We start from the raw sequence: 19,682 nt of genomic DNA, 5'->3' as shown, positions 1-19,682 counted from the left end.
ACCCTGAAATACACATTCTGCGTGTGCAATGCTTCAAATTTTTAGAACAACACCCTACTTACTGTATGTGCTCTTTGTATTTTAAAATGCTTATTAGAAAGCTGAGTGAACTCTGACGGACGTGTTTACAAATGGCACCATCCTAGCCCACTAGCAATGCTAAGAAATCCTTCCATCAACAGCAGATTTAACTAGTCTGTGGAACTTCTTATGTGCTGCTATAACCAACAAGTCAGATAGGACATTATATGTTGGAATAACATGGCGGTCTCCCGTCAAGGTCACCTCTGCAGCAGCTCTGTAGCAGATAAAATGCACTTCTGTGCAGCCTGAAAACATTGTTGTTTGTAAAAATGTGGCATAAATGAAAGGTACTGGGAGCATTATGCAGATAAAGCTGCAGAGCAGACCCTTTTTTTCCTGTTGGTCTTCAGCAGCTCTTAGTGGTCACAGTTGAGGACTGCAGGATGCTGCACAGCATTGCATACCTACATCTGGATTTTAAACACAAATGCAACCACACTCTCTATTAAAATATATGTGCATTTGTGACAACAAAAGTTGAAATTATTCCCATATATTCCCATATTGTGGGAAATATACTGTGTTCAATGGAGTGACTGTTCCCCAGAGGACTCCCATAGCAAAAGGAGTTTCATTTGATGATGAAACACATCCATGACAACTACAATATCTGTCATGAGATTAATCTACACCTGTCCAACAATAACGCCTGCCTACTCAAGTCTAATTTCCTCGACGACTGGATAGTAGATTAAGTGCAGGATTGATATCTCAAGCTGTAGCCATAATTAATCTGACATTCTCTTATGTTGTGTATTTCTCCCCAAATTTCCCCAAACACTTGAGCATATATAAATCATCTCTACACGCTCTGCAGATGCTAAGATCTCAGTTTGTGTCCTATAAATGATTCAGTGGCTCCATCATAGTTTCATCTCAGAGTTTTTAACAAGAGCACAGGAGAAGGAGAGGAGAAGGGGTGTAAGGTGGTAGGTGATGTTGTCAAAACACTGAATGTTTTTCATATATTTAATTACATATTGGTCCACGGCTCGGTAGGAATCGCTGCAGCTCAGCAAAGAAACAGCCGACGACATTAACAATTTAAGAGGTGAGAGCGGAGTGTGAGTGTTGTTGCATAATTCCTGATGTGTTTGTTGTTTTATCTGGAGAGCAAAAGTCTCCGATGTTACCAAATGTAGTCATAGCGTTGCACAAAATGGTTGTCATCCATATGAAACTGTTGAATAATGTAAGACCCTAAGCAGATCCACGCTGAGAGAGAAGTGAAACGGTTGCCAGGCTCTTGTGCATTATTGTTGAATTTTTCTCTTCTCTCGCACACTGATAAATACACGGTAAATGCTCGATTCCTGAGGAAGTGACCACCATTTCCTGGCCAGTCAAGCAGCACATGATAAGACGAGGAACACCCCCCTCACCACCACCACCACTGCCTGAATCACCACAAGTTTGTCCTCCACACACTCCACCTCTCCCTTCCTCTCTCCGTCCGTCTGACCGCCCTTCTGGCCTCCGTTTCGTCGGCCTTCTGCAGCTGTATTTTAATCTTACAGCAGTGAACCAGCATCACTCAGGATGGACTCCAGACCCCCCAACCTACCGCTGCTGCTCCTCACCTGCCTCCTACACTTCTGTAAGGGACCCACTGTTGTGCCGCTTCAAGGATAAAGGATGTTCCTCCAGTTAATCTCCTGATTCTCACTTTTTCTCTCTTTTCCCTCTGTATTCTCCAAACACAGGGCAGTGTGCCAGAGGACAGTCATGTAAGTAGAACTCCATTATGTATATTTGACTCTTGTTTAATGATCGGTCTAGAGGACTGTAGTTTCTCCAGTGTCGAGACAGTTTCAGGTTATCCGTTCCTCGCTGCGTTCGACGAGAAAGCTATTTTTACCTCGCACAGTTATTTTTTGCAAGTCGGGCGTTGTATCGTGCACTCATGGCCTCCTTGAGATTTTAAAGTCTTTAGTGAGATTCATTGAAGATATTTTTAGTTGCGCAGGTGAAGCTGGGTAATCTTTAAAATCAGCATGAGTTTGAATGAATCCCTCCCAATTTTTGAATAGCTTTCAAACAACATGTATTTGAATTAAAACGCTTATTTCTTCTTGCTTTCTTCTCTTAGCTCTTAACTAGGTGGCTATAGAGGCAGTTAGTGTCTTAAAGGAATAATTCGACATTTTTGGGAAACACGCTTGCCGGGAGTTAGATGAACAGTGATGTCACTCTCAGGTGTGTCCGCTCAATATAAAGCTACATTTAGCAGGCGGTTAGCTTAGCTTAGCATAAAGACTACTCGCCTACTAGTACCTCTAAAGCTCACTAATTAACCTGAAGTCTTGCTGTCAGTGTGAGGTTGCCAGTAACCAGCTGAGACTCCGAATAGTAGCCTAACTGCTCCTTGTAAAGAAATAGTCACATAACCCCTCGTCAAATTGTAAATTATCGTTTTTATACTTTGTTTTTTGCACAGAGTAAACAAAAGGGATCTAGCGTGTTAGTTAGTGAGCTTTGGAGTTGCTAGTAGGTTGATTTTGTTTCCTTTGGACAGAACCAGGCTAGCTGTTTCCCACTGTTTCCAGTCTTTGTGCTAAGCTAAGCTAACCAGCTGCTGGTTGTAGCTTCATATTTAGCGTACACACCATAGACTGTGTATAAGAAGTGGATGTAGTCACCGTGATGTCACCCATTGGTTTGTGGTCTACGGTTTTGAAGCCTCGAGTTCGGTATTTTGGCCGTTGCCATCTTGGTTTTTGCAACCAAGTGACACTAGAGGGTGGAGCTAAGCACAACCAAACACTGAATAAGAGCTTTTAAGTCGACCAAAAATGTAATAATTAACTTTCATGAACTGAAAACACACTGTGAAAGGGTTAAAGTTGTAAGACAAAAACACGGACAACTCCCAGACCGGACAATGACATAGACGCTACAAGGTAGCCACGCCCTAAAGCATCCCCTGCTTTATGGTCTATCTGACTCTAAATGGGACCATAATTTACTAAATGAACATCATGCTGTATTGAAGAAGACTTGAAACTAGCGATTGAGACCATAAACTCATGTTTACAATGTTTACTGAGGTAATAAATCAAGTGGGATGTAGGCTCATTTTCTCATAGACTTCTATGCAATCAGACTTCTTTTAGCAACCAGAGGAGTCGCCCCCTGCTGGCTGTTAGAAAGAATGCAGGTTTAAGGCTCTTCAGCATTGGCTTCACTTTTCAGACCCGAATGTTGCCACCTGGTTCTGAGAGTGGTATCAATCTTTTCATCTAACTCTTGGCAATAAAAACTAATGTATATTTACAAAAATTTTGAACTATTCCTTTAAAATTGCAATACCTACATGTATTCTTTGACAAAATAATTTTAATTCAAGGTCTGCAGTTTTTTTTTACAGAGCTTTGAATGAACTACTTATACAGTAGGCTGAGTTAGCGCAGTCGTTTACTGCCTCAGTCACTCTACATCACTGAGCCCAAACTAGCAGCAGTACTTTGAGGATGTGGACTAAGTGATTGTTGAGGCAGGTTACACTGTGTTGTTGTTGCTGAGGGAGAGCAGGAGCTGGGATAAATCAACACAGCTCTCCCAGGGGGGCGGAGAGGGTCAGAAGCTGTTTGTTGAAGCTTTTTCCTTCCTTCAGCAGCTCCTGCTTACTGCGCAGTAGACTGGAGGCCAGGGAGCGCCTTCCGTCAGACTTCACCTTTATTGTGGAGAGAATAATAGACCCTGACTGGTGTATTGTGTTACTGGCTCAATCCCTGATGTTGGTTTTACATGAACGAGACAATAATTTCTGTCTAATACATGTGTGTGTGTGTGTGTGTGTGTGTGTGTGTGTGTGTGTGTGTGTGTGTGTGTGTGTGTGTGTGTGTGTGTGTGTGTGTGTGTGACATTTGGACCTACAGCATTCACTATAGATACCGTTGGCCTTACCATCCAACCCAGCAACACAGTTCCAAGCGGGACACCGGTGACCCTAAGCTGCCAGGTCAGAGTCAGTCATGACAACATCCGTAACCTGACACACACTTTCCAGCTGAGACGGGACGACGTTCCCATCCACTCCTCTACCAGCACAGAAGACGCAATCGTATATGAACTCGACCCGGCCAGGGCAGCTGACTCCGGAAGTTACGAGTGTCGTGTCACAGTCAAGGACAAGAACAAAATCAGCGTCAGCAAAAAACTGGACGTCACAGGTAGAGCTATATATTGGTACAATAGATTTCTCAAACCAGGGTTTATTTGTTTTCAGTTGCTTAGATATGTTTGTTGTTATTGCTTTTGTCTGACAAAGGTAGTATTACATGAAAAATGTGATAATATACCTGAAATTCTACCATATATCAGCACATTTGGGGGGAAAAGTCAACATAAAGTAATTGGACAAAACCAGTGGTGTTTTTTTTCCCCAATTGAATAATTCACAATACTGCCAGCCATTTTCCACAGTATGTCAGAAGAGTTTAGACTGACATCCTGCCTTCTGCCGTTTAAATAAGCATTTCCAGAGAGCTCAAACTTTTGAGGTAAATATCAATCACAGTGAGCATTCTGGCTGCGTTTTTGTTTTTGTAAAAGTTATGCCACGACTCTTAAAATATGTCTTTGGTGTTGTGTTCAAGGAATCTCCAATGTTAGACATTTGGTAGGGAGGAGCTGAAAAGGACAGACAATAAGAAAACATATGGTAGATGTAAAAATAATAAAGTGTTTTGTATTTTTTTGCGTTAGAAATGTTGCATTACATCTGCTGGCATTGGAATTTTGGATGTTAGAATTTCTTTTAACACACAAACATGTTTTTATGCCTCTGTGCTGGCGACAGCCGTGGCTGTGGATGAACTGGTTAGAAGTTGGCAGTTAAATGCTTAATAGGATAAAATGATGTAGTGATGACATTTTGGACAGAACTGCAACTTCACTGGTTAGCGGAGGCATTCAACCGTGATGCGGTAATTCTAGTTGAAGTAAGTAGTAAGTAATGAGTCTATGGCTCACTGATGAAAGCCCTTGCATTTGTAGTATTACGAACTGGTTGGCTGTGGCGACACTGTTTGGATCTCTGGGAAGCAGGATCACCGTAATTACCACTTATCGCCACAAGTGCCGCCAAGGGGAACGAAACAGAGATCTTTGAGATTGTAACGTTTGACTTAAAGGGATAGTTGGGTGTTTTGAAGTGGGGTTGTATGAGGTACTTATCCATAGTCAGTGTATTACCTACAGTAGATGACGGGTCGGCACTCCCCCAGTTTGGAGAAGCAGACAGGAGTTACTCCATGGAAGCGAAGCTAAAAGTATTTTAGACACCTAAATGAAAGGCTCACCTAAAAAAGAAAATCAATATCAATTTAAATGTACACTATATTTATAATAACCTTGCCGTCAGACAGCTATACAGTCTATGTTTCCAATGGGGAATTGAACTGAAAGTGAAACTTATCTATGCTCTCTAGATAAGCTTCACTTTCAGATCAGTTCCCATGGGAAAATATTCTAAATATAACGCACACTTTTTTTAGGTGAGCCTTTCTTTTAAGTGGCTAAAATACGTTTTGCTGCCAGCCCCATCCACAGCACTGCATTGCTTTGGTTTCATCATCTACTGTAGGTAATACACTGACTATGGATAAGTACCTCATACAACCCCACTTCAAAACACCCAAACTATCCCTTTAAAGCAAAATTTGGGAAATAATTATCAGCAATGTAAATATACATACCTTTTAAGTTAATGGGCTAAAACACACAAAACCATGGACACACTTGGCACTTCAAATCCTCATTGTTCGTGGTAATTCCAGAAAGTTCTGGCAAAACATATAAATAATATAATTTCCACACACCTCATAACCAGGCACCTGAACAAACAACATTAGTATGCAGAGTATACTTTCAACTGTCCTGTTGGGTTTTCCTCTCCTCAGGCCTGCAGACCCCCGTTCTGTATTTGAATAAGACTTCCCCCTATGAGAGCGAGGAGTTCACAGCCTCCTGCAGCGCTCCGGAGGAGAAAGGATCCCTCATCTTCCGGTTCTACCAGAGATTCAGGACCGGAGACATTCAGAAGATAAAGCAGCCGGCGCCCACTGGGAACTCATCAGAGACCACGCTGGTCCTGAGGAGGATTGGAGACAGCCTCCTGTACTGTGACTATGAGGTCAACTTGGTTTCTGGCGCCAGACGCTCCAACCGCAGCAACGACATCCCAGTCATAGTCAAAGGTGATTAGTTCATGCGCTGTTATGTCTCCAACAAAAGATCAGACTGCTTACAGAGGCTTGTGTGATTGACTCTTCTGAGTTGTGTCTTGCAGCACTCTACATTTCCCCGATCATGAATGTGCTGCCCTCCCCAAATGTCTATGAGGGTGAGATAATAGAGGTGGTCTGTAAAGTGGTGAGTCCACTGAACAACATTGACGTATTCCTGACGAAGGACAGGAGGATCCTCAAGAAAGCCCGAGTCAGCCTCAGTCATCGGTACCGTACACTAGAAGGCGACTCTGGGGAGCTTGTGTGCAAGGCAGAGTGGGGCAACGTGCAGAAAGAAACCTATCAAACAATCACAGTCAAAGGCAAGAACTGGATAGCTCTTTGTTTTGTATATCTAAATTAGGGCTGTCAATCGATTCAAATATTTAATCGCGATTAATCGCAAATTAATCACACATCTGTTCAAAATGTACCGTAAAGGGAGATTTGTCTTGTATTTAATACTCTTATCAACATGGGAGTGGAAAAATACGCTGCTTTATGCAAATGTATGTATATATTTATTAATGGAAATCAATTACCAACACAAAACAATGACAAATATTATCCACAAACCCTCTCAGGTACTGCATTTAGCATAAACAAAAATATGCTCCAATCATAACATGGCAAACTGCAGCCCAACAGGCAACAACAACTGTCAGTGTGTCAGTGTGCTGACTTGACTATGACTTGCCCCAAACTGCATGTGATTATCATAAAGTGGTCTGTAAAGGGGAGACTCGTGGGTACCCATAGAACCCATTTTCATTCACAGATCTGGAGGTCAGAGGTCAAGGGACCCCTTTGAAAATGGCCATGACAGTTTTTCCTCGCCAAAATTTAGCGTAAGTTCGCAGCATTATTTAGCCTCCTTCACAACAAGGTAATATGGCATGGTGGGCAATGGATTCCTCAGGTTTTATAGTTTCATATGATACCAGTATATTCACTCTAGCTTCAAAACTGAGCCTCTACAACCTAAAAAAACTCATGTTGCATTAATGCATCAAAGAAATTAGTGGCGTTAAAAGAAATTTATGTTAACTATTATTGCGTTAACTTTGACAGCCCTAATCTAAATACCTTCTTAACATTAGCATTTTCTATTTTCTAAATTAAAAAGTATACCACAGGAACATTATATAATGCTGGGTTTTTGCTCTCCCACTTCAACAGAGCTGTTTTCAAATCCACAACTGTCTGTGACGCCCATAGACATATTTGAGGGAGACCGCTTCAAGCTGACCTGCTCAGTCTCCATTTATGTTCCTGAGAAGATCAACAATGAAACCATGCAGTTCTCCTTCTACAAAGATAACGTCAAAGTCGCCAGTGCAGAGACATACGTCGCGGTGGCACACCCTTCTAAAAATGGCAACTACACTTGTAAAGTCGAGGCTGCTTCTTCCACACACAGCTTTGTGAAAGAAAGCCAAATGGTTGTTGTGAAAGCAAAAGGTGAGTCATCAAATGCTTGGAATTAAGCATGCTGACATTAGTGTTTAGCTCTAAGTTCCGCCTCACAGAGCTGTTAGCATGGCTGTCGTCTCTTGTTCTTTTCTGTTGCACTGACTAACTGGCTAATTATCTTATCCTCAGTTCCTGTCTCCAAACCCATGCTGAGTGTGGTGGGGGGTACGCTGGTGTTGGGAAAGCGCTTCCAGCTGCTCTGTCACAGCGACAATGGCACTCTGCCCATCATCTATACCCTGCACAGCCCTGACAGGCAGGTTGAGCTCATGGTGAGCAAGCCGGGGGAGCAGGCCATCTTTAACGCCTCAGCCATCTACAAGACCTCAGACTTAAATCGCCTTATGTGCCACGCGAAAAACAGTGAAAACAGGCCTCCCATGACAGGATTAGGGGAGCAGCTGCTACGTTCAACCATCATAGGTGTGTTGGATGACGACTCACTCAAACAAATTGATGTTAACATGGTGAACTGCAGGGCTAACGTGCATTTTACTCCACGCAGAGCCAGTGTCAAAACCAGTGTTGAGCGTGCTCCCCGACGCGGGGGACGTCTCCGAGGGGCAGGACGTGACTCTCGTCTGCACCGTTGAGAGAGGCACTCTTCCCATCAACTTCACCTTGTACCACACGGAGACGCAGGGCGCTCTCGGTTCCCAGACCTCCAAGACACTGAAAGGATCCTACAGCATCAGCAACGTCAGAGGAGAACAACGAGGGGGATACTACTGTGTGGCCACCAACCTGGCCGAAGAAACCAAACGAAGCCACACCGTCATGATGGCAGGTGTGTTTTTATCTTCAGTTGATAGCAGAGATGATGATGGTCATGGGTGCGATTCTTGTATGTCTATCTTTGTGAGGGCCGTTAGAGTTTTAGAGAGGATGTTTATGAAAAGTGGACATAAAGTCTAAGGGTGCGTTTCGATTTGAGTTTGACAAGTTTCTCAGTAAATTTTTTAAAGAGTAATGAGTTTCATAAAGACGTTTTAACATTGTGCTGTTGGAAAAAGAAGAAGAAGAATCTGGTTGTAAAAGCGGAACACCATAAGTGTTTTTGACTCAGCATTTATGAGAATACAGATCAGCTATAAAAAAGTGAACCAACATGAGTTTGAAGTATAAACCCTGCGGCAATTATTACATTAAAAATATTAAAGAGGACACATCATGCTCCTTTTCAGGTACTAGAACATGTTTACATGCTTTTATGTTCAAAAACATCTCCCTCTGTCTGAAACGCTCTGTTTGGCTCCTGCCAATCTCTCCAGACTCCGCTCTAACTAGCTTTGTTTGAGGGCATGCCAAACTAGCCGCTAGGCAGGTATTATGCAAATGTGTTACTTGGTGACATCACCACGTTACAAAAGAAAAAGCAGGACTTCAAGCAAAGCATTTCAGGCAGTTCAGGAGCAGTGTTTCTGTGCAGGTGTAAACTGTGACATGATTGGGAAATGAAATGATTACATATATAAACCCAGAAGGGAAAGACAAACTACATTAAGCAGAAAAGTTTGAGGTTCTGTGATAACAATTTTGAATGCTGTGTTTTATAATCATTGTGTTTAATATAATTCATACACATCCATGTATTTCATTCAAATGGCAGTGAAGATGGCTGGCTGGAAGAAAGGTCTCATCGCTGTTATCGTCATCTGCTTCCTGCTCATACTGGCCATGATCCTCATTATGGCCTTTAAAAGACGTCTCCTTCTGTTTAAGAGGAAACGAACTGGCGAGCTGTCGGTGTAAGTAACATTGCTCATGTTCTTATCAAAAATCAGTGTGTTGAAGGTGAAACAAGTTCAGTAACAAGACGATGACGCCCGTACAGTTTCCTGTTGTAAAAAAGCTGATTGTGTTTTGTGTCCACCTCTTCTTAGGAAGTCAGCCAGCACTAAAGTGGAGCGGCTGAGCCTCACCCAGGCAGAAGTCAATGAGGCTGCTAATGGTAAAGTCGCTAATGCTGATATATACTGATTGATTGATTTGATACTGATTATACAATAAATACTGAGCTGTAAATGGTGCTTAAGAGCAAAATATGATTTAGTAAACTCATTTTAAAATATTTTCTTTTTTTTTCTTCTTTTTTTTAAGCATTAAAGTAGTGGTGTAGATTTTACTGATGATTCAACAACTGAGCCTGGTGCTGTTTTTTGTTCTTTCTGTGCACTAGTCACTCCAGGCATGATCGGAAAGAGTGTTTGGAGTGAACAGGCATCAGGCTCTGGTGAGTGGACAGTTTAAAAAAAAAAATTGTAATTAGTATTTCATTGATTTTTTAAATTAGTATTGTCTCATTTTGGTCAACAAATCAAATGACCCCTTAATGCAAAATAATAATGATAATAATAATAATAAAAAATAATAATAAATACAATAAAAAAATACAAAAAGAAACTCAAATCAAATACATATTTCGACATTAATCTGCACCATGATCTAATCTAATTTAATTTACAAGCAACCGTTTAATTCTTCTCCGTCTAATTTGTTTTGCAGTCAGTGCTCCTATAAAAACAGAATACAAAAGACAACATCAACACAATAAAACGCAGAGCTAGAGCAGGGAAATGAAAATTCGTACCCAGGACACATGTACAATTGTGCAAATATGCAGTTGTGCTAGGGGAAGTGCAAAAAGTGCAGCCAGAGTGCTATATGCTATTGAGAATATTAATAGTACTTAGGGTGAAGGAGACGTGGAATCTCTTAGTCCTCCTAACAGGTGTCCTCAAACAACACCTGAAAAGACATTTCAACAAGACTTCCAAGTCTGCTCCAAACAGTAATACAAAAAATCCAAACTAGGGCTGTCAATTGATTAAAATATTTAATCGTGATTAATCGCATGATTGTCTATGATTAATCACAAATTAATCGCACATTTTTTAGGTCAGAGGTCAAGGGACCCCTTTGAAAATGGCCATGACAGTTTTTCCTCACCAAAATGTAGCCACAGTTTGGAGTGTTATTTAGCCTCCTTCTCGACAAGCTAGTATGGATTCCTTAGGTTTTTCTAGTTTCATATGATGCCAGTGTCTTCTCTCTAGCTTTAAAACTGAGCCGCTACATCCTCTAAAAGATCGATTGTGTTAATGCGTTAAAAATAAATTACGTTAACTGGTTAAAATGGATTCAATTAAACATCTGTAAATTACCTAATCTGACTGCTATAGCCTATTGTTTGATTTAAAATAATACAAAATGCTATGAAGTTTAACTTCAGCTTGCTCCTGTATTGTACTGCAGAGTCTGAGGACCAGAATAGCGTGACCGCTCCAGAAAAACCACCAGAACCTCAATACACCGAGGTGCAGACCAGACAGGCAGATCCTGACAGAGGTGAGACTTCCTCTGACTATTATTATTATTAGTGTGATCATGTCGAACTCAAAAACACTGTCTAAAATAATTCTGTATTTGTTGATGACAGCTCCGGTGAAAAAGGGCACTGACACGGTGTACAGCGAAGTGCGGAACTCCAAGCAAGGTACGACCAACATCCTGCTCTGCGTTTCAAATCCCACTTAATGTTACGCGGTGAGAGAAAACAGGCCGCTCGCTGACGTTTGAAAGAGAAAAGTGCCAGGAAACAGGATCAGCTCTGACTGTAAACATCTGCATTGTTAGTGAAAGAATGTGTCATTAAAACAGAAGGCCCAGTCGCCAGGTGTCCACTTCCTGCTTTCGTCAGAGAGAACTTCCTGTTCTAACAATCAGAACCAAACAGTGTGTACATCCGTTAAGACTAAGTGAGCAAACGCCATTGTTTCGTACTCGTGGGGGAAACTATTATCCATTGTTCAGTCACTGGCTCCTAATAACTCCTAACGGTTTGAATGTCGGCTGTAGTGATGCAAACAATGATGCAGCAGAAGTGAAGGGAAACACAATATAACATAACAGGCATGTTTTTTGCTCTATGAGAGGAGACGTTCTTGTAGATAAAGACTCTATTAGCACGAACATGTTAGTGTGAATGTGTGCGACATGATAAGCTCCCGGTTTCATGGGATGTGGGAGCTCTTTCATGGGAGTGCTGATGACTATGCCAGCCCTCCTTTAATCCTCAGACTCCTTTTGTTTCCTGAGCTTGTCCTCTGGCTTTGTTTTTGCAGGTGTTCCCGAGCAGACTGATGGTGTAAGTAGAAGTACACACACCACGCATACACACACACAGTGCATGCACACGCTACAAAAAGGCAGACACACACACACACTCATGAATCTGTTGTGTCTTTGCTCAGAGAGACCTCTCACGGACAGACAGTGCAATAAACGGAAACCCTGAGGAGTCCGTTTTTATTGTTTGTAGACAGGTAACTGAAAGTATTATAGCCCAAGTAAAACACTTTATTTAACTGCTTTGTAAATTTGTGATCATTTGCTAATACTTATGTAGGAAGTGTCCTGGAAAAAACTGCAATTTGGAACTAATTATGTTCAATTGATGCACTTCTATTAATTAATTCCAGTTATTACACGGCGGTGTTGAATACTCGATTCTGATTGGTCCATCACAGCATTCTACGGTCTGTTATTTCTTTATAGCAGACCGTTGCTATGTATAACAGACTGTTGCTATGGGCGCAGTTCTGATGTCGGACTCTGGCGGAATATTTTTGTTAAATGTTTCAAATTATTGATTTCTTAAGTAAGTAGCCGTGTAATAAGCAGATTAATGTACAGCGTCAGGGTGCCGCATCGCCCTGTCGGGGTTTATTTCACAACAATGAACAGCTTGCTGTACATTATCCCTTCCTTAATTAACCTTGAGTCAGTACACACTAGGTCAAGTGAACATTCAAAAATGTGTCTACAGAAATCAGTCTACAGGCAAACATACAGTTCAACATGTTGAGGGATAACGTTTCCTATAATAGATGAATGATTATACATTTTAACTTGTGTTTCAAGCATCTGCTTTTAGAGGGGACATATCATGCTCATTTCCAGGTTCATACTTGTATTTTGGGTTTCTACTAGAACATGTTTACATGCTTTAATGTTCAAAAGACACATTATTTTTCTCATACTGTCTGTCTGAATATACCTGTATTCATTCTCTATGTGAAACGCTCTGTTTCCAGTAATAAATATATACATACATTTGCATAAAGCAGCATGTTTGCCCACTCCCAATTTGATAAGAGTATTAAATATTTGACAAATCTCCTTTTAAGATACATTTTGAACAGATACAAATGTGCGATTAATTTGCGATTAATCCTGATTAACTATGGACAGTCATGCGGTTAATAGCGACTAAATATCTTTATCGATTGACAGCCTTAATATTTTGTTTTGTGTCTCAACATAAAATATCAGTGCAAGACCAATTTTTGCCAGCTGTGAAACTGTAACAGTGTCAGTTTGTCCCTTTCTTTCATTGTTTTGTCCCAGCAGGGGTCAGTGGAGTATGCACAGCTGAATCATGATACGGATCACCACAGTGACCACGGTAACCAAGGCGACCACATCGTCCAGGATGACCACATAGATGAGATTGACGACAGTGTTCACATCGACACTGCTGACCACGGGGAATGAAAATCCAACTGACCGACCAGAATATTTATTCCTTTATTTATCCGGCTGGTTGATGCAGCTGGAGACTTTTGTCCTGAAAGACCTTAAACAGCTCTAAGCATTTACTATATACTTTTTGTATTTTTGTAACGCTTTGCAATCAACATCCCACACTGTAAATCCACTTGCTTTTGCCTTTTTGAAGGGCAAATAAAATGTTTTTGATAAGTGAAGTGTCTCTCTTTCCATCTCCGGTAGATTTCTTGCCAGGACACAGAGAGAGAGGATGTGTGTGGTGGCCACAAAGGAAAAGACGTTCAAGTCTATATCCTTCCACTGCTGTCAGTGGTGACAGAATCTGAATAGAAAGAGAGGTCTTTGAAGTGAGCAGAGTAGTGATACTGCCCCTTTAGAGACGAGGCTGGGACTACATTCACCAGTGCTTGCTGTTGAAACCACTAGAGGACAGACTTCAGGCAGCGCTGCATGGAAACTTAGTGCCATCTGGCTGTGATGTCTCTCACTGCGAGGGGGGCATCCACTGAGGTAATCACTTTCATCACACATATCAGTTTCATGTTCCGTTATCTAAGCTTTGATTGAATGATATAACATGAACTGATCCAAGGTCTCCAGATATGTTTAGCTGGCAAATCTATTGCTAAACTTAATGCTGCAGTGGAGGATAATGTACATTAATAGCTGGGATGAACTCAGACTTTGACACTTAGAGCTCATAGCTCAGGACATAATGTAACATAGCTTGTGTGTTAGAGTTGTATGTCAAAGCCCAAAGCCCAGGGTGACTTCTTCAAATTGTTTGATTTGTCCAACAATCCAAACCAAAAAATATTCAATACACTGGTATCTGGTGTTTTTGCTTTAAAAATGACTTAAAGGATTCATTGTCATTTTCTATTGATTGTATTGATTGGCTTCTGCGCTAGTGTTAGATCATCATGAATACTAGAGCTGCAACGATTAATCGATCAGTTGTCAACTATTACATTTATCGCCAACTATTTTTGATTAAGTAAGTCATTTTTTTAAAGAAAAGTCTGAATTGTCTGATTCCAGCTTCTTAAATATGAATATTTTCTGGATTTTTTTTGCTCCTCTATGACAGTAAACTGAATATCTCTGAGTTGTGGGACAAAACAAGACATTTGAGGACGGTGTCTTGAGCTTTGGGAAACACTGATCAACATTTTTTACCATTTTATGACATTTTATAGACCAAATAACTAATCGAGAAAATAATTAATCGAAAATGAAAATAATTGTCAGTTGCTGCCCTAATGAATACCCCTCTACAGAACGGTCACTTTATTGCTCTGCTGACGGATATTTCTGAGTGAGTGCAAAGCATTAAAGTGATCCTTCTGCATATCTTATTTTAGAATGATTGTTTTCATTATTATGGCTTTACAAAGTTCTCTGACCTCTTTCAAAGATCTGTGGATGTTAAAAGTGTCATTTTGACATTTTGCACCTGTTAGCAGGTGAACTGGGGCAAGCTCTGCACAATAGGTGCTGCTCTGGACCTGGGCATACGTTTTGGGTTCACTCAGTTCACGGCAGCAACTGCTGTCAACAATCTGGATTATGAGGATCTGCGTTTTGACAGGAAGCTCTTAGAGACGCTGAACAGCAGATAAAATCCATGTGGGAATCTGTAACAACCTGACACCAGAGCTAACACCGACAGCCTGCCACCGACTCACAAGCTTTCATCTCCATTCTTAGCACACAGGCGAACGTACGGTATAGACTGTTCATCTTCATTACCGGCCTGCCTGGAGTTTCCATATGCTTCCGTGTGTATGCCAGTTCACAGAGCCGTCTGATCTCCTCCTCCACCTCTTGAGCTTCTTTCACCGCTGCAGTTGTGCTTCACGAATGTGTGCACAATATGTGACACCAGGGTGTGGTACAATATTTCCAGGGTTTGCACCATTCCCTCAGGCCCCCCACAGACCTCACATGTGGAGTGATACGTGTGCTTCTCGGCTTCTGTGGGGTCCTCAGAGGCATCTATGAATGGATACGGCTTCAGCTCGGAGGTGCCAAAATGAAAACTCATCCCTGCTTTGAGGATAGGGCCGCGTCTCAGTCGACTCATGGTTTATTAATCACATTACAGTACTTAACCGGGAGGCCGGCCTTGACAGGAGGCAACAGCATATTCTGAGCACCAGAGATCCGGCACACAGGGACTGTGTTACAAGAATATCAGGGGAGTAACTTACACGCCATCAGACTTGTTAGAAATAGGCCGTCGGAGTATGATTACACAGTGGGCAGAGAAAACCGTAGTCTGAACTTGCTTTGGTTTTTATTCTTGGATGCATTTGACCAAAAGACAAAACCGCAAAGTCATATAACACCCGTTTTAACCGGTGTGTTTTCAACGGCTACAAAACTGTGTGCAGCGACTGCCAGGGAAGTGCATTCGTCTGAGTGCATTCTCGTCTCAGACACCGAACACTTTGCCCAAGCATGGTGCTGCTCTGCCGTTACATCATAACTGTCTGTCAGGAGGGAAGGTGGTGGATTTACTACCGTACCCAAAGCTGCGACGTGTGAGGCCATGTACACACCTTTAGGGATCCTGTTACCACCAGAGTAATACTATCACATGATCAATGCTTATGGTGCCAATCGTGTGGTAACTAAGGAAACGTTTTGTACATGCATGTGGTAACCGTGATAGATCGGTCCTACAGGCCCAGCAGCAGAGTCCTGCGTCCCCTCTTTATTGCTGCACGTACGCCGTTCGTGTCTCCGCCGCCACGTAACCTGATCCGGCTCCTCCCGTATCTGGAGCACGACTCCTGAACTGCCATTGGCCGCTGTGCTAAAATTAGCATATTGACCCCTGTGAAATGCATTCTGGGACTATGCTGTCTTTCACTTGGCCTTATGGGGCCAGTGCTGCTGGTGGTCTTCAGATGCAGCAATGAGGTCATTGTGTTGACCTCATCTCTCTTGCTCCTGCGGAGGAACATTTAGAGGTGCTCTCAGCCACCACGTAATTATCCTAAATTTATCCGGCAATATATTTCACATTATCATCATTTTACATTAGTTTAATCATTTATTTAATATATGATTCATACGTTCTTGTAATCAAGGTGCAGTTCAGTAGTTGTAATAGAAATAAAGGCAGCAGTATATTCACATTACTGTATGTAGGGCTGTGAAGAAAAGCCATATCATGTCTTACCAGTGTGTTACTAAGTACATTTACTCAAGTACTGTCCTTAAGTACAATTTTGAGGTACTTGTACTTTACTTGAGTATTTCTATTTTATGCTACTTTATACTTCTACTCCGCTACATTTCAGAGGGATATTGTACTTTTTACTTCACTAAATTTATCTCATAACCTTAGTTACTTTTCAGATTTAGATGATTCATGATGCATTATATTATTATAGATTAAGCTACCCAGTATATCAAATTATTAAAATGAGCTCCACCTTTACCAGCTGCAACAATAAAGTGATGAACATATTAATGCATCAATAATGACAATCTGATAATATAATATATATTATTCTGAAATGAGCCATTCTGCATAATGAGTACTTTAAGTATATTTTGATGTATACTTTTATTTTACTGAAGTAAAGTTTTGAATGCATGACCTTTACTTGTAGCAGAGTAATTCTTCCACCACTGTGGTATTACTACTTTTACTTAAGTTAAAGATCTGAGTACTTCTTCCACCACTGTGGCTAACTAAGAATATAGAAATAAAATCACTGCATCAAGTGATTTGTCCGTATAACTCAAGTCAGGTTGTGGAGCATTATTTTTTTTAATTTCCTAATTTCCGAAAAGGAAACTAATGAGTTGTGTTCAATTCAGTGTTTTATTACATGCATTTTTATTCATATTCAATATTAGTATAATGGATATATTTGAGGAACAGTTATGAGTCAAACTGGTAATTATTGTTTCTAATTTTCACGATTTATTCAAGAAGATTTGCTTTAAACTGTGAATTGGTCGATGCATTATGCAAACTATGACCTCAATTCAATGTCAAGCCTTCCGACTAACTTAAAATAAAATTAATTGGGAATACACAGAGTTATTTATCAAAAGGATGGTATTTCGTGGCTCATTTGTCTTCATACATACCACTCACTGGTAGGAGGCTCATTAAAGAGTCGTGCTGGGACGTTCGGGATGAGCGCCTGCAGTCTAGGTTTGTGTCTGAAACCTATTAAATAGATATTGATATTACTGAAGAACAGCAATTATTTATGCAAGTTATATAATGCAGCAGGTGTTTATATAATGCTGCATTTGGCACAACAGTCTCATGGTGGGAAGTAAAAATTAAATTACTTTGAAGCTGGCATCACTTCAGGTGTACCTACACTTTATAATATTATATTACTATTATATATATAATAATAATAATAATAATATCTTGGATTTATATAGCGCCTTTCATGAAACCCAAGGACGCTTAACAAAGACATAAATAAATACAACAAATGTAACAGTAGCTAGAGACCATAGGCCTTGGTGAAGAGGTGGGTTTTGAGGAGTCTTTTGAAGGTGTCCAGAGATGGTGCGTTGCGGAGCTCTATGGGGAGAGAGTTCCAAAGTGTGGGGGCTGTCACACTGAAGGCTCTGTCCCCAAAAGTTCTCATTCTTGTGTGAGGGATGGAGAGCTGACCCGTGCCTGAGGATCTAAGGTTCCGGGGCTGTGTGTAAGGGTGGAGGAGGTCAGATAGGTACTGAGGAGCCAGGGCGTTGAGGGATTTGTAGGTGAGGAGGAGGATTTTGTAGGTGATGCGGGACTTGACCGGGAGCCAGTGGAGGTGGATGAGGGTATATATGTTACAGTATACTTTTCTTGTCATTGACACACAGCCACATGTCACTGTGCTGTATCAAGGCTAAAGGCAGCTCAGGCATGCTATTGTGTGAAAGTGTGATACTCCATTGTCCTTCATATGCTGAGTAAAGGTTAGACTTTGTAAGTCCACCTGCTCGATGTCCTCTGTCTTTAATTGCTTAAGCTCTCACATATCCCGGACATTAATTCATCATAACCTTGTACAACCTGCTCAGAGCACACGGCGGCGACGGCGAAGGTTCACGTCCTCTCCCTCGCTGACCACTGACTGACACACACGCCCTCATTGTGCAATCGAGCATCAACACATTAGGCGCACGTATGCACAACTCTTAACCTCTGACCTCCTTTTCCACGGAGGCGGCTTTCAGCTAAAGTAACCCAATCCTCACACAAACACTCAGCCGGCCTTGGTGCTACTCCCGCTCCCCTCTGTGCTAAGTCTGAGCCCTCTCGCTCTCGCTGCGTCCCGGACAGCTGCTGCGCCTGTTTACTGCCTTTACCTCTTTGCAGGGCGGCGTTCTTCACGCTTGGTTAATGTCAGCAGTAGCGTCCCTCAACGGGGCCGCTTTTTTCCCCCTTGACTACTTGATGGCTTATAACTATTCTAGACAGTCTATAAAAGCTTTGAGGCTTCTCATGGGAGTATTTATTCAAAGCTATACTGGAAGCCTTTTAATTCCAGGTTACTGGGGCCACTGGAAAATATTAAAGTGTTTATGAGGAGATATGTACAGTCGAGCGATGCATTGGTTCAAATGCTCTGCCCTTTCTTATGCCAACATTTAGACACGGCCCGAGCAGTTATATTTCTCTTGGAACAAAAAACACATTTACACTCCCAGCGGGCCGCCTGCAGAGTTCATTCACCCCCACCAGTCTGCACCTGTTATCTACATGATGGCTATGATATTAATTAATAATTTTAAGGTGCTCTACACGATATTCAGAGCATTAATACAGCAGCAAACATCTATCTGCTATGTAAAGATATAGAGGAGTAATGTCTACCAGAGCAGAGAATGAAGTCACTCTCCCTCTGTGTGTGTTGTAATCAGAGCTTCTACGTGCTTTGTTGACATAGCCGGGCCGCAAAGCGTGCTTTTAGTGCATGTTCGTGCATGTGAGAGTGCCACACTGGCGAGCTCACGGTCGCGGCTCTGCACTGCTCTCATATCAGCTGTAACCGCGTCGTCACCGAAGCGTCAGCAGTGTTGCTGTAGTTTCCACTGTTAGCGCTGTTAGCACCGCTAGCTGCGAGCCACTGGCTCAGCCGTCATCATGTTGAGAGCTGTGTGGAGGCAATAGAAATGCTCCCAGGCCCTGTTCACACCTGGCATTAGAATGCGTCTCCAGTGACCACTTGTGATCCGATCTCACTTCCCCGCTCTATATGCAAATAAACACGTAGTAAACACATGGCTAATACAGCACAGACGTTGTGACGTAATATCACATGAATGTCCGTAGTAATATCCTAC

The 19,682-nt window shown here is 41.7% G+C and overlaps 1 protein-coding gene across 3 annotated transcripts; it reads left to right on the top strand.

The window, feature by feature from the left end:
• Positions 1-953: 953 nt before the first annotated feature.
• Positions 954-13,547, top strand: pecam1a (platelet and endothelial cell adhesion molecule 1a). 3 transcript variants are annotated; one of them, XM_074655200.1, is made up of 15 exons: positions 971-1,681; positions 1,788-1,811; positions 3,963-4,256; positions 5,988-6,284; positions 6,377-6,637; positions 7,494-7,775; positions 7,917-8,210; positions 8,293-8,574; positions 9,397-9,535; positions 9,671-9,738; positions 9,967-10,020; positions 11,043-11,135; positions 11,227-11,283; positions 11,912-11,934; positions 13,197-13,547. In XM_074655200.1, the coding sequence occupies exons 1-15, from the start codon at positions 1,624-1,626 to the stop codon at positions 13,341-13,343; spliced, it is 2,373 nt and encodes a 790-aa protein (XP_074511301.1). In that variant the 5' UTR covers positions 971-1,623; the 3' UTR covers positions 13,344-13,547. The 3 variants fall into 3 exon arrangements, with proteins under 3 accessions (XP_074511303.1, XP_074511301.1, XP_074511302.1); XM_074655201.1 differs by having other exon boundaries at positions 978-1,681; positions 13,200-13,547; XM_074655202.1 differs by lacking the exon at positions 9,967-10,020 and having other exon boundaries at positions 954-1,681.
• Positions 13,548-19,682: the final 6,135 nt, after the last annotated feature.

This window comes from Sebastes fasciatus, chromosome 13, assembly GCF_043250625.1.
Source record: "Sebastes fasciatus isolate fSebFas1 chromosome 13, fSebFas1.pri, whole genome shotgun sequence".
In the NCBI taxonomy this organism is placed as follows: domain Eukaryota; kingdom Metazoa; phylum Chordata; class Actinopteri; order Perciformes; family Sebastidae; genus Sebastes; species Sebastes fasciatus.
This window is presented reverse-complemented; position numbering and strand designations above follow the sequence as displayed.

Coding starts and splice junctions, on each gene's coding strand:
- pecam1a (XM_074655200.1), top strand. CDS start 1,624: ATGGACTCCAGACCCCCCAACCTACCGCTGCTGCTCCTCACCTGCCTC. Junction 1,682..1,787: donor CACCTGCCTCCTACACTTCT/GTAAGGGACCCA, acceptor CTCCAAACACAG/GGCAGTGTGCCAGAGGACAG. Junction 4,257..5,987: donor CAAAAAACTGGACGTCACAG/GTAGAGCTATAT, acceptor TCCTCTCCTCAG/GCCTGCAGACCCCCGTTCTG.